The 14,843-nt window shown below is 37.4% G+C and overlaps 1 protein-coding gene across 1 annotated transcript; it reads left to right on the forward strand.

The window, feature by feature from the left end:
• Positions 1-206: 206 nt before the first annotated feature.
• On the forward strand, positions 207-3,876 carry LOC149261606 (uncharacterized). Its single transcript, XM_089422441.1, has 3 exons — positions 207-3,131; positions 3,224-3,316; positions 3,489-3,876. Exons 1-3 carry the CDS (start codon positions 3,003-3,005, stop codon positions 3,684-3,686), a joined length of 420 nt encoding a protein of 139 aa, XP_089278567.1. The 5' UTR covers positions 207-3,002; the 3' UTR covers positions 3,687-3,876.
• The last annotated feature ends 10,967 nt before the right edge of the window (positions 3,877-14,843 follow it).

Here is a 14,843-nt window from a genome sequence, read left to right on the forward strand (position 1 = left end):
CATGCAACTGCACTTAACTGGAGAATCACCTCCCATGCATTCATCTTGGCCTCCCCATAAGCTGAAATAGTAACTCCAATGGATATGGCCAACATATTGGCCTCGGGCTCACCTTTATAAGCTTCTTTCTTCAGGGAAACCACAATCAAATACACAACAATGGGAATTAGAGCTTTCAGCATTTGAAATAATGATACCGAGAGGAAAACATAGGCAGAATTTGAAAACCAGAGACCCAAAGAATACACTTATCAATACTATGGGTTCAACGAGCTTGAAGACTCTTACAATAGCAACAACCAGTGTTGAGTAGAAGCCCATGTGAATCATGGTGGGACTGATCACACTAAATTTGTCAAGCAATGGCAACTCCAATGGATATGGCTAACATATTGGCCATGGCCTCACCTTTATAAGATTCTTTCTTCAGGGGAACTGCAATCGAATGCACATCAAATGGGCACAAGAGCTTTCAACATTTGAAATATCGATACTTTGAGAGACATGCACCAAGGGCTGCATCATTTAGGATTTGTACTCAGTTTAGGTGTCATATTCAAGGGGAAGTTGTTATGCTTTCCACCACTTCATAGATTGTTAGAGTGATGAAACAAAAGAGGCTCCCTCTTGAGGCTAGATTATGTCATTCATATCAGCTGTGTTGTTGATGTCCTAGCTCAGCCAGGTCTTGCCAAAACTCTGTTGAGGTTCAAAATTTATTATAAACTGAAATGTCTTCACAAGAATTGACCTCATAAAATGCCATAATCACAAGATATGCCATACATGGCTGTGATTATGGCTCGCAAGACCCTTAGACTTTGAGCAATGAGGCTCACAACATCACTTATGATTATGCACTCTACAATTCTGTGACCAGCTGAATGTCAAGCAATTGAACCGCGATTTAAATCTTATTTTGTCAGCAATAAGTACTATACTTTGTCTTTATTTAGTGTAGAGAACCAAGCACTTATTCTGCTCATCTATAGAAGGGACAATGGTTGTTTGCCTATGAGGTATAAGGAAATCCTATCAGATGTTTTGTATTTTCGTATGGAATTGAATCATACTCCTGCACACTGTAACATTCATATATATCAACCTGTAGAGGCTTTAATAACACCTGGTATTCTGGTTAGTGATTTTATTGGACCTCATGTGCATATCCTACATGCACATGATGGACTATTCATATGTTACAGGGTATTATTCTTATTATTTAGGGTGCACATCTTCAGGTGCTCAAGAATGATTACTAGAACAGTCAGTTAATTCTGCAATTTAAAGGATGAAAAAGGAGGTTATAGGAGTCTAGTTTTGGTTCTCATCCACAATGTCACACTAGTTTGCCTGGGCATGTTTCTCATGGTTTAATAGTGACTTGAGGAGTCATAATACCACAGATCACTAAACACGAACAGCTAAGGTAGCCCAAGGACAATAGCCATCTTTACACATTAATTAACAGGTCTTACATTAATTATCCTAGGGGGTTTTAATACTTCCAAATGCTTAAAAAACAGTTAGCAGAGCATTCACATTACACATTCCAACAATCTTTTCTATAAACCAACCAAATGCAGTCAGGAGAGCCCTCCTTTTAAACTATACAACTTTATTGTTAGTATGATCAACCTTATTTTAATATATAGTGTGACAAACCGTATGTGACAGGCAGGTGGAAAACTTTTCTCGCAATTGACTAAGCGACGTCCTGCGAGCCAGACTTGAGACGGAAACCCTCGTCAGAAGTATATGCTTGGCTCTTTTCCAAACAAATGAAGAGTCAATGAGGTTTTGTGTAATCACTTCTGGTATCATATTGGGTTATTGTTAAAAGCGATAATTGGATTCGGATTCTCATCGAGTGAGTTGTTTTGCTTTCTCAATTTGAGAGGGTTTGTTTGGAGGGAAAAACGAAAGAGGACATACAAGAATAGTGAGGGGAAAGATGCAGAGGAAGAGGATTGAGAACATCGCCAGCAGGCAGGCTACATTTTCCAAATGTAGGTGGATTGCTGAAGAAAGCTTACGAGCTCTCGGTGCTCTGCACTGCAGAAGTTGAACTTGTGATTTTCTCCCCAGTAGGAAAGCTCTATGAACTGTTTTTTAGTGCAAATCCTACTATTTTGATTCTAATAATCATGGCTATGCAAACCTCATGAGATTCTTACTAATAACACCGGTGGTGCAAGCCCTAGTAAGTTCGATGTTGAAAAACTTAGTGTAAAACCTCCAAATCGCTGGTTTTGTTGTAGTGCTTATTGGAGAGTATATAAAAAATTTCACACCTTTTTTATGAGATATGGGAGGAAAACATGTTAAATATTTTTAATAAATATAAAATTTCCAAAATGATGCTAGTTACGTGTGATTCTTTTTTCATTGTTTGTGATTATGAAAAATGAAACTCAATGTTTTTTCATTAGTGCACACATATTTCATTATATAATTGCATATAGAAAAATCATTCCAGAGCCGATAACAATAAAAGTGAAGAATTTATGGTCCAACCTTATATTTAAGGGAGATGTTTAAGGATGACGTTTGAATTTTGTTTTTCATTTTAAGACATTTGGAGCAAATATTAGGAAGGACTTTGAGAAATGATTGTCCTTGATTTTCGAAAATGGAGTTGTTCCTTTCCAGCCATATGCCCCAAGTGACCATCAAAGGGAGAGCTCATATGTTTTTTGGATGTTTTCTTTATAGCTATTTTTTTACACATATCCATAGAGTCCCCATGCCATTGATGTGAATTACTTGTTCGGTTTTTTTTAACCAAAATTTTTACCCAAACAAGAAAAATTAAAAAAATGCCTCAAGATCAAAGACTGAAACAAAGACCTATTGACATACCTTTTAAAGTATGGAAAGAACTTGTAAAATCATATGAGAAGTTGGATGCACAAAGAAAAGCCGGCAATGAGAGCATTCAGGTATTGAATTTTTCATTAAACATTATTTAGAATGTATTAATACTTATAAGTATCTTAGACATGTATTTGTGTGAAAATAAATTGAATTGGTTTATGTTTAAGGACAAGGCATCCAAGGCGAGGTTAACCAAGACAAAAGTCACTCATCGTAGTGGCCAGAAAGGTTTAAAAGCACTGATAACAACCTTTGTAAGTATATTAAACATGTGATATTTTTTAATAAATTTTGTACTAGAAGAAAGTCATTATTATCTAATTTCTCCCTATTTACTGATTGATAGGAACTAAAATATGGAAGACCTCCAAATCATTTGGAAAAGGAGGTGCTGCAGCAAAAGAGATGGGTTGAATTTGTTGTTTGGATGGACTCTATGGTATATAATCTTAGTTGGATTTCCAATATACTTTTAAACCATATTTTCATTTTATTTTTTAGTACTATTAGATATTATATCTTACCTCATTTTATGGTTAACATTGTATAACAAAAACATGCGTTGTGTTATGTAATTAATACTAACATGTAATATTGATTTTTTTTGTCAGAATGCTATAGGTAATGATTGCCAAGACGATGATCCAAATTATGTTCAACATATATCAGGAGATGATGAGGATGAGGATGAGGATGATGGTGGTGAAGGAGGAGATGATGATGATAGTTGCGGTGTTGGTGATTATGTGGATCAGAGTAATGAGGATGGTCAAGATGATCATGAGGATGATCTTGGTGGTGGTAGCTAGGCATGCACATGCATTGTTTTTTATGAAGAAATTATTGTGTAGAAGACATTGCTATGTTTAGATGGGTGTTGTGAATTTAACCTATATCAATGAGACATTTTGATTTTGTAATCATACGATGAGTTTGATTTATGTATGTTGTTAATTTATCGTAGAATAATGATATTCATGAAATATTTTGATTTGTTAATCATATTTGAATTTTACTTGTTTTGATTAAAAATAATACTGATTTTATTAGTATTATGTTGCTATTTTATACATGTTTTGAAAATTGTTAATGACACATTGTTATTTTTTTGGATGGATGTTGTCAATTTCTCTTAAATTTCTTTACAAATGATTTTGAATTGTGATATATGCTTTAATGATATTTAGAAACTATCATATATTTCACTATGAATCTATAAAGGGGGTCATATATGTAAAGAAAAATATACTCTATATAAGAAGTCAAATGCGGATGTAACCATGGATGCAAAATTGAAAGTAAAATTGGATGTTAAACTAGGAATTAATACAAAATGCAAACAACTGACATACAAAGTGTTTTAAATTAGAAGTGAAAAATTGTGCAATAGTTGACACAAAGAAGGGAACAAAACATGGCATACAAAAGGATATCAAATTGGGCAAAAACAAGGACACATAAATGGGCACCAAATTAGATGCAAAAAAAGACAACAACTAGATGTAAAATAAGATGCAAAGTTGAGCGTTAAAAAGAAGCAAAAAACGTTACAAATTAATATGACAAATGATGATGCAAATAATGGTGTAAATTTGGGATGCAAACTTGGGTGCAAAAAAGAAAAAAAAAAAGATGTAAGAAAAGACATAAAACAAGATGCAAAATGGGGCTGAAAAAAGGTGAAACCAAGGATGCCATATTGGATGTAAAAAATGATTCCTAATCACATGCAAATTTAGGCTCGAATTCAGACACAAAATTATATCCAAATGTGGACACAAAATGAGGCAAAAAAAGATGCAAATTTGGATGGTGAAAACGATGTAAAACTAGACACCAAAAAAATGCAAATTGGATGAAAAAGTCGGTGTAAATAATGGTGCAAAATTCGACACAAGTAGACACAAAAAAATGGTGCAAAAAGGGGCATAAAATAGCTTAAAATTGGATGCAAAACTTGGTGCAAAAACAAATACAAAAGTAGACGTAAAAAATGGCTCTAAATTGAATGTACCATTAGACACAAAATAAGATGCAAAGGTGGACACAACACATGACTCAACATAAGATGCAAATATAAATGCAAATTTGGATGCTCAAAATGATGTAACATTAGATGCAAGAGATGGTGTTAAAAATGATGCAAAATTGGATGAAACAAATGACGCAAAATATGGTGCAAAATTAGATGGGAAAAATGGAGACAAATCAAACGTAAATGTGGATGTAAAAAATGGTCCAAAAAAAGATGCAAAAATGGGCACAAAAATGGATGCAAAATTTGGTGCTAAATCAAATTCAACACATGGTGCAAAGATAGGCACCAAAGCTGGTGCAAAAATAGAAGCAAAAACTAGTGTAAGACTAGGCGTAAGACTAGATGCAAAAACTGACACAAAATGGATGCATAAAAAGACATTAAATTGGATTCAAAATACAGTGTAAACTTGATGCAAATGATGGTGCAAAAATGGAAGCAAAGAATGACACAAAATAGGAAGCAAAAGAGAATGAAAAATAGATGCAAAAAATGACACAAAACTAGAAGCAAAACCTGTCATAAAATAAGATGCAAATCTTGGTTCAAAATTTGACGCAAAAAATGATGCATAGTTTGGTGTAAAAAATGATGCAAAATCTAGCGTGAAAAAGGATGCAAAATCAGGTGCAAAAAAGGACGCTTTAAAAATTGTACAATAGAACCAGATTTAGCGCCAGGTTGCTCATCACAATTACAAAAAAAATGCACTAAAATCTGGCGCTAAATCTGGCGCAAATCGCTGGTTTTGTTGTAGTGTCTACAATCTGAAAAGGGCCAAGCCACAGCTTCTGAAATTTCGTATGTTTGCCCTTTTCTTCATGAGCCTTATCCCATTTCAAAACTAAATCACCCATCTGAAAGTTTTTTCTGGTTATGATGCTTGAGTCAAAAGAGGATTTTATTAGCACTTGGTGATGAGCATGGGTTTTCCTAGCTTGTTCTCTTTGTTCTTCTAGTTTGATTATTTCCATTTGTCTTATTTGTAAAGAGGAAGTAGATACTTCATCGATGTATTGTACTAAAGACAAAGAGGGAATGACTAGGTGAGTCGGAAGAACCACTTCTTTCCCATAAACTAAATTAAAGGGAGAAGTGCCGATTGAAGCTTTCTTTGTGATTCTGTCGGCCCATAAAGCATTTACCAGCGCTTTGTGCCAATTCTTTTGGTTTTGGTCAACTGTTCTTTTGATAATTCTAATTAGGTTCTTGTTTGTTGATTCAGCCAATCCATTACCTTGCGGATAGTAGTTGGCAGAATATTTCAGTTTGAACCCTCTTTTAAGCGCAAACTCAGTCATGGTATTTCCAGAAAAATATGAGGCATTATCAAACATTAAGGTCGTTGGCAATCCAAACCTAGTAATGATAAATTGATCTATGAACTCAATAATGTTTTCAGAATTGACTGTCTTGAGAGGAACTGCTTCTACCCATTTAGTAAAATAATCAGTTGCCATGAGGATATACCTATGCTGCTTAGAAGAGTGAGGAACGATCTCACCTATTATGTCCAAGCCCCATTGGCTGAATGGTTGCTCGATGTTGACTGGTTGTAGCGGCATGGACGGTTTCCTTTGTTTTCATGCAGCAGTCTGGCAGACTTGGCATTTCCTTACATGATTGTATGAGTCTTTGAACAACATGGACCAATAATATCCTGCACGCAAGATTTTATGTGCAGTCGCATCTCCGACATAGTGTCCACCTGCTGGTCCATCGTGGAGTTCCTGCAAAACCTTTTCGGCTTCAATTTTCTCAAGACACCTAAGGAGTACAGAATCGTAATTCCTTTTAAACAGAACATCATTTATGAGCTGGTATTGTTTAGCTTTTAATCTCAAAGCTCTTTTCTTAGTGTGATCCAGGCGTGATGGAGCATACCCGTTCTTAAGAAAATAAATGGTGTCAGCGTATAATGATTCTGCGTTGTTTAGGCTTACCTCATACGTATGTACCTCTTCAGATGAGTTCTCAAAAATCTGTGATGCTCCAGCTAACATTTTGCAGAAGCCTTGACCTCTTACGATGTTTGCTGGTTTGATCTCAAGATCATATTCTTGTAAAGCGGTAATCCAATTAGCTCTCTTTTCGCCCACGTCCTTCTGTACCAGAAGGTTTCTTACCGCTGGAAACGGTACTACGACTTTGGTGTGGGCTTTAAGTAGAAAAGGTCTGAAATATTTGATCGCATTGAAAACGGCATATGCCTGTTTCTCCACGTCTGAGTAATTAAGTTCAGCACCTTGTAAGTTCGAGCTAAAGAATGCGATTGGAGCTTCCGCCTTTTCTTGATTTGCTTGGGTCAAAATTGCAGCATAAGATTTCTCTGAGGCAAAAGTGTATAAGATAAAAGATTCTAAAAAATTTGGGGTGGCCAAAGATGGAGCATTAATGATAGCTTGTTTGATCAAGTTGAATGCTTCGTGCTCATCTAGACCCCATTTGAAATTTGAATTCTTTTTTATCATATTTTGTAAGGGAGAAATAATGCGTGAAAAATCAGGGACAAACCTTTTCAAAAAATTGATCTGTCTAAGGAAAGATTGCATGGCTTTCTTGTTATGGGGTATGGATATCTCAGAAATTTCTTTGATTCTGTCAGGTTCAATGTGAATACCAGATTTCGACACTATGAATCCTAGCAATTTCCCTTCACTTAAGGCGAAGAAATATTTCTTTGGGTTAAGCGAAATCCCATACCTTAAACATCTTTGAAAGATTTGCTTCAAGTCTTTGAGATGGTCGCTTCGTTTTTTGGAGTACACTGTTATATCATCCAGGTAAATCACTACTGATTTATTGACTAACCCTTTAAATGCGATGTCCATGGCTCTCTGAAAGGTAGCTCCAGCATTGATCAGACCAAATGGCATCTTCCGATATGCATATGTGCCCCATTTGGTTCGGAACGTAGTCTTCAACTGATCATCGGGATGCACCAGTACTTGATTGTATCCTAAAAATCCATCCAGGAAAGACATTAATTCTGAGCCTATTACTACCTGTAATATTTGCTCCATAGGTGGGAGGGGAAAGTTGTCTTTCTGACAGGCTTTGTTGAGATTTCGGAAATCGATACAGATTCTAATGTCTCCGTTTTTCTTTCTAACGGGCACCATATTGGATACCCATTTGGAATGTCTGACGGGGAAAATTATTCTGGCTCTCAACAACTTATTAAGCTCAGTTTTTATTTGATTTTCTAAGTTAGGGTGTATTTTTCTGAGCTTCTGCTGGACAGGTTTTTCATTGTCAATCATAGGGATAAAGTGTTGAATGATAGAAGTATTGTATGTCTTCAGCTCATCGTAATTCCAGGCAAAAACGTTTTTGTATTGTCTCAGAAGACGGATATATGCTGATTTCTCTTCAGGGGCTAGGCCGTGGCCTAGATTAATGTTTTGTGGCTTCTGATCGGTACCTAGGTTTACTAATTCATAGTTCAGAGTAGAACTGTAGAGTTTAGAATTGGCGGATTTTTTAAACCGACTCTTCAAATCATATAAATCTTCTAACTTGACCACTGATTTCGGTATAGCATTGTCAGTGCCGTTTTGTCGTATTTGGTGGTCATGATGGTCTTCGTCAATTATTTGATTTGAGTAGGATCCTTTAGAAGTGAGGAAATTTACGATGTTAGGATCGTCGTTGAATACTCTCCAATTGGTGATGTTGTCAGGGATGGATGGTCTAAAGATTAATTCTATTGAAAACCTATCAGGACTAAAATCTTCGGAGGGAATAAGTCTAGAGGCTACGTTAGCTAACAGGTCTGCACGTGCGTTTTGAAGTCTTGGGATTGACACAATATTGAATGCTATGAAATGTGCAGTGAGATCTTGAACTAAATATTGATAGTGCTTTAAATGACTTGACAGGCAATGTATAGTGTTATGTACCTGTTTGACGACGATCTCAGAATCTCCAAAGACTTGAAGATACTTAACATTCAATCCGATCGCTTTGTATAGGCCTTGGACCAAGGCTTCGTACTCCCCTGTATTGTTTGTGCAATCAAACTCAAGTCTGCATGTAAGCATAATCTTTTTCCCGTCTGGGCTAATCAGAACGCATCCTGCTCCTGCTCCCTCATTCGATTTAGAGCCGTCAAAATATAATTTCCAAAACAAAGATGTATTTACAGAATTATCTAAAAAACTAAAACATTTTGAGTCATCAGTTTGGGAAAAAATTTCAACTTGGGAAAAAACTGAATTCTCTAAGTAAGGTGAAATATGAGCATTGAAATTGCCGAGGAAAGAATCTACTACGTAATTGCCTATGATGCTGCTATTGTATGTTATTGCTTCATTTTCTCCTTCCAATTCTGTCACTATGTACTTTTGGTGCAACTCTCGTTCAACCTTTATTTGATTTGGTTTACCGTTGTATGGTAACCACATGTGCGACCAGTCGGTTGCGAAATATCCGTGGAGTTTCTCCGACCAATCCCTGCTAAGAATCAAACCATAGAATTCAGGGATATCAGCTACTAGAATGTCGATAAACTGACACACTTTTGGGTTAGATGACAATCTTATGGTCACTTGATTAAGTTCACCAATCACTTTGACTTGGGATCGATCAAGTTGAACTATACGTACTGCGAATTTTTGAGGTTGAACATTCAATTTGGCACATATTGATCTGGGTAAAATATTCGTTGAAGCACCCGAATCGACCAAGCAATTGTGCACGTTTTTATTGAAGATTTCATAGGTGAGAAGAAAAGGAGGGGTATGAGATCTTGATCTTCCTCCAATCAAGGCGATGTCATTTGGATCAATCTTATTGATCGCGTTGGTTGGAGGTCTTCCCATGTTGTGGGAAGCTACAGCTGTAGGTAAAGATGTAGTAGGCACAACATGTAATTCTTTCATCATTATTTTCTATTGATGTTTCAATTTGCTCAATTCATAAAGAGTAATATTAGCCCTAGTCTTCTTCATGTCATCAATGATGTTATACTCCATTTCATCTGACACTATCAGTGTTCTTGATGGAGGTGCTTGATCTGATTGGACTGGGTTAAATTGGGTTGCTTTAGCAATTGTCTTCTTTGTTGCGACCTTATCTTTTGTTGCAGGGCTTGCGCCCTTCTGTTTAGGGGTAGTTTGGGGAGGATCAAGTTGATTTTTGCTTCTTGTGTTAACAAGAAATGCTTCTTGATCTTCTTCTTGTGGGAGGATGAAGTCCCACATTCCTTGTAGTTCCACAACTTCTTCATCATTGGTCTGCCCTTCAGTGGTATTCTCTTCTTCTTCTTCTTCTTCAGATTCGACGTTTGAGACAACATTGGGTGGTTTCACCTCCATGGGAGGCATTCTTTTAAAAGTTTTGTAGGGCTTTTTCGAAGAAGTCTCTGCTACTTGTTTTCTTATGTCAATCATCTCATTGGACATGGCCTTTAACACTTCTTGTAATCCTTCCAAATCGAAAGGATCTTTCGTTTGCTTCTTCTTGGTGTCTTCTTTGAAAGAGATTTTCTTAGATTTGCGTTCTTCTATAGCAGATCTCTTTTCTAGGGCTACCACGCGTTTTTCCACTGCTAACGCCTCTGTTAAGTTGTCAACTAAGGTGGTATTGTTCGCCCTATCTATGAAGATAGCCAAGTTTGATGGTAAAGCCGTGATGTACCATTCACATCTTACTTCCTCGCTGGGTTGTGAAGCAGTGGGGATTTTGTTGAGGATCTTATTGAATCGTAAGTTGAAATCTTTAATGGGTTCTCTAGCCTCAGCTTTAAGATTAGATAGGTCATTGATCAGTGTCGCCGTGGATCTGTCATCACCGAACTTGGCGAGGAATTGACTTTGAAAAATGTCCCAACTTGTGATGGATCCGGAAGGTAACGAAAAGTACCATGACCCGGCTGTTCCTTGCATTGTATAGGGGAAAAGCCGGACAACAGCGTCTTCGTTAGTAACTCCATTGAGATTAACAGAAAGCATGAAATTATTGATATGTTCTTCGGCTAGCATGCCTGCTTCTGGATTGAATTTAGGTAGCCATTTCTGAGGATGGGCCGGTATTGGGCTCAGGGGTGGAGGCATTAAAACCGCCCCAGGATTGTTCCATGGAGACTGGGCCATCGTTGAGCTGCTAGTCCATGGAAGTGCAAAAGATGATCCCTGATGCTGAGAAGATGAAGATATTAAGATCTTTGATGTTTGAAGAGGAAGGATCGTGGAAGATGGGTGAGTGAGTTGGAATGAATATGTGGGTGGTTGACTTCGCGGTGAGGGAGTAGAAATGGACGAAGTGGACGAAAGAGTCTTACTGTCAGACTCTGGTGGTGTTTTCCTTGCTCTTTTCCTGGTGGGGAGAGGGAGTTCACTTGGTTGTATGCCAAATTTTTCACTCTTTAATCTGGTAAGGGGATGAGCAGGGTTGTACTGCAAAGTCACGCTGCTTTGAGATTTATCAGACCTCTGAGTAAAAATAGAGAATCCCTGGAGTTTATGAATCAAAGTTTGAATTTCAGGGGGTTCAATGATAGATTGGTCTGATATATTCGAGTATGTAGCAGTGGTGGATACTCGAGCGACTTCAAATTCCGGGTTTAACTGTGTTGGAGAAGTCGAGGGAGTTGATGAGGGTGTATTACTCTCAGAATGGTATTTAGATATTGCTTTAGGTGCCATTCATAGTTCGTGCCCTCCTTCTAGCGCCAAATATGTTGAGGGCCCTGAAATCGGGTCAACAATAAGGGGGATACCCACCTGGTCGGGAACCTGGTTGGCGGCTCCGTGCCCGTTTGGTGTAGCGGGTCAGACTGGGGATAATGGGACCAGCTTCCCAATCTAAAGGGTGTGTGTGTGTAGAGCTTGGTGATGTGTGTGTGTAGAATGTGATGATACTAAATCTGGAGATATTTCTAAGCTAATTTAATTTTATACTCTAAACTGAATCTATGCTATTATAATCTAAAGAAAACAACACATCTAATCTACACTAACCCGGGGTAGAACTTTTTCCATTACGTGATCTAAAAAGATTTCATACAATAACTGATAATAAAGATCATTCAGCTATCATAAGAATATAAATCAATTAAGATGAACCATCCTGCGTAAAAAGTTAAGCAAAACAGTTGTGAACAGCATATCGCATAATCCGTTATTCATATGTCAAGCACAAATAAATGACTCCACCGTACAAAAGTGCCAAATGGTAACCCACACATTCATACATTAACATATAAGAAACATCAGCTGTATATTACTCTAATAATGCAAGCAGAAATTCGTCAAGAGATAAAAGTACCATTTATGACTGATTTTGTACTCACAAACCTCAAGCAATAATGATCTATTTCTACTTACTTCTAACACCTACTAAGAGTACAGAAGTGCAACATCAGTAGCAGACATTAAAATGCAAACATAAATAAATCTCGATCCGTCCATTCATCAAAAACCCCCTCCGAGGGTGCAAAAGTGCATGTTCTGAGGACAAGTTTTTTGACAAATTTCTGGACCCCTCTCCAAATTCCATGAGAGGGGTTAAATACTACTAACTGACTAATCTTAATTACCCAAATTTAGGGAACAACTTCAAATGACTGCCCTTTTACTAAAACAAATTTATTTCTAAAAACTGAATCTAATTTCTAACCGTTTCTGTATCTGCTCCTTAGTGCTGTAAGCAATGTGCTGTTCGCCTGGAAAGAGTCGGTTGACTGTTCTTTCCTTTTTTTCGAGCTTGAAAATTAGAAATAACAAGAGCTGGCACCTCTTTCTGACAAACTAGAAGATATTTTTGAAAGTCTTCTTCTGGAGGAGTGTCTTCACGGCGTGTATACTTAGTACAACTCAGATTTCTTTCAAACTGATTGTGTTGTTGCTATTTCAGTTTCCGGCCGTGCGAATGACTCAATGAGTTAGGGACTTTGTTGCCTGAACAATTTTCTGAATTGAAACTTGTTTCCGTTCTTTGTTCCAGGCTTTTCTGAGACGTCTTCCCTCTTAAGCGTTTTTCTTTTTGCTTTACCCAATTTGGGCTTCAGGATCTTTCGTAAACGCTTTGCTTTTGTGCGCCTTTGACTCTGAGTCCTGGATAGTCTATTTCCATCAGTATTTGTTGAGTGATACTCTGGAATCCGCGGTCCTGCTGCACGCGGTATCCATTTGCGAAGTCATCTCCTCTCTGTTATTCTAGCTCTGGCGCTTTTCCTTAGATGTTTCCTGCATATAGATTTATATTAGTTGTTGCCTTATAGTTCACGCAAATGAAAAGAGACAGGACGAAAAGATTGACATGAAAGCATTAAGTTCTAATGAATGCATAATCATGACACCCATTATGGCTTGACTCTTCGAAAAACGCAACACAATCATCTTTGGATACACAGGCGTACAATCATTAATTTCCCGTAAGGTGCGCGCTCAATTTTGGGCTTACAGATCATGCCGAGGAATGTTTGCGATGAATGGTTCCTGCGATTCACATTGCAGCGTTGAAGATTACGATGTTAAGAAGTGTCATCGCAAAAATTGATAGTCTCATTTGTTGCAAATCGTAAATCGCAGATCGCAGTTTTTGTAGGATCGCAAATCGCAGATCGCAAGATCGCAAGGTTTTTGTTTTATCATTTTGTGTTGCTTATGTGACATTGCGACGTGCGACGTCGCATATCGGTCGTCGGCGATTCCTTAGGTTTTCCCTTTTTGAGCGCTTTTAATGCATGCAATGCGATGGGTTTTCGCGTCGCTCCTTTGCAGCATATTTATGCGCTTTGGGAAAATGCTTCTCTCTACCTTTGCAACGCGATATAGCTCTTAGGGAGTTAATACAAAAGATTTTTTTTTTTTTTAACAAAATATTTTTGGGATTTTTGTTTAAGGGTCCCCCTTTGCTTGATGTTATTGCTAATATCAAACAAAGAGGGGGGTTGTTTGTGACCACAACAGGTACCTATAATACTAGTGATTACCCCATTACTATTGTAGTTATACCCCTTATTAATATTGTTGTGCCCTTATTGCCCCCATATTGTTATTACTGTGCCGCATAGAATCCCTCTATTATTATTTTTGTGGCTTTATATTATTATTGTTAGGTTGGTTGGATTATATTGTGACTCCTTAGACTCCTATATATAGAAAGGAGGTTTTGTCATTTGAATCATCAAAGAATTGTTCATTTATGTACTGTAAAGGAGGTTGCCCCCTCGAAGAGGCTGAATTCTAAGGCGTTGATCTATATTTTCTATCTTTTCTTGAGCTGGTTTCATAACATTTGGTATCAGAGCTTTGGATTCTAGGATTTCACTGCTCCAAACAGGTCATCGTGGCATTTTCGCTATAACTTTTTTTTCTGTGACGTTTCAGAAGTTGCGAAAAAAACCCATTTGAGAAGAAATCGCGCTGAACCTTGGGTCCGAATTGTAGAAATTTTGAATAATTTAACACATATTCAACAGAGATTATCCCGATCATGTACTATTGCGGAATACATACACAATACATAATCTCCTCTACGTTGATCATCAATATAGCAGCATCAATAACAATAAAACATCAAGAGCATTCACACATTAACACAGTATGTAACCCGGGGAAAGCATCTCACTAAAAACCCCACACTATATGTATATTAATGATTGAGAACATGTAACATTACAAAGTACAATTCTTATCACAAGCAATCCAGTACCAGCTCCACCTGTTACACACAATACAGCTTAGATCTGATCTCCAAATCTATTCCACTGCTTGCCTGCCTCCACAGCTCAATACCTGCTCAAGAACTGATGAGAATGGTTTACCAAACTCATTTTTCACCTGCAAAGAATCACTCACACTATGTTGGACGTGAGCACATGCTACAATTCTTGGTATTGGCATTGGCATTGGCATACTCAATCCCTCTGATTGTGCAAATCATCATGCACAGCTATAGTCACAACTGATAACAATCTGAT

Source organism: Pinus tabuliformis, chromosome 6, assembly GCF_031772625.1.
Source record: "Pinus tabuliformis cultivar Carrire ecotype Pingquan chromosome 6, CPIR1, whole genome shotgun sequence".
NCBI lineage: Eukaryota > Viridiplantae > Streptophyta > Pinopsida > Pinales > Pinaceae > Pinus > Pinus tabuliformis.

Bases quoted from the DNA above. Each gene is read 5' to 3' on its own strand.
- LOC149261606 (XM_089422441.1), top strand. From the start codon at position 3,003: ATGTATTTGTGTGAAAATAAATTGAATTGGTTTATGTTTAAGGACAAG. The intron at 3,132-3,223 runs GTAAGTATATTA...ACTGATTGATAG, and splicing joins AAGCACTGATAACAACCTTT to GAACTAAAATATGGAAGACC. The intron at 3,317-3,488 runs GTATATAATCTT...TTTTTTTGTCAG, and splicing joins TTGTTTGGATGGACTCTATG to AATGCTATAGGTAATGATTG.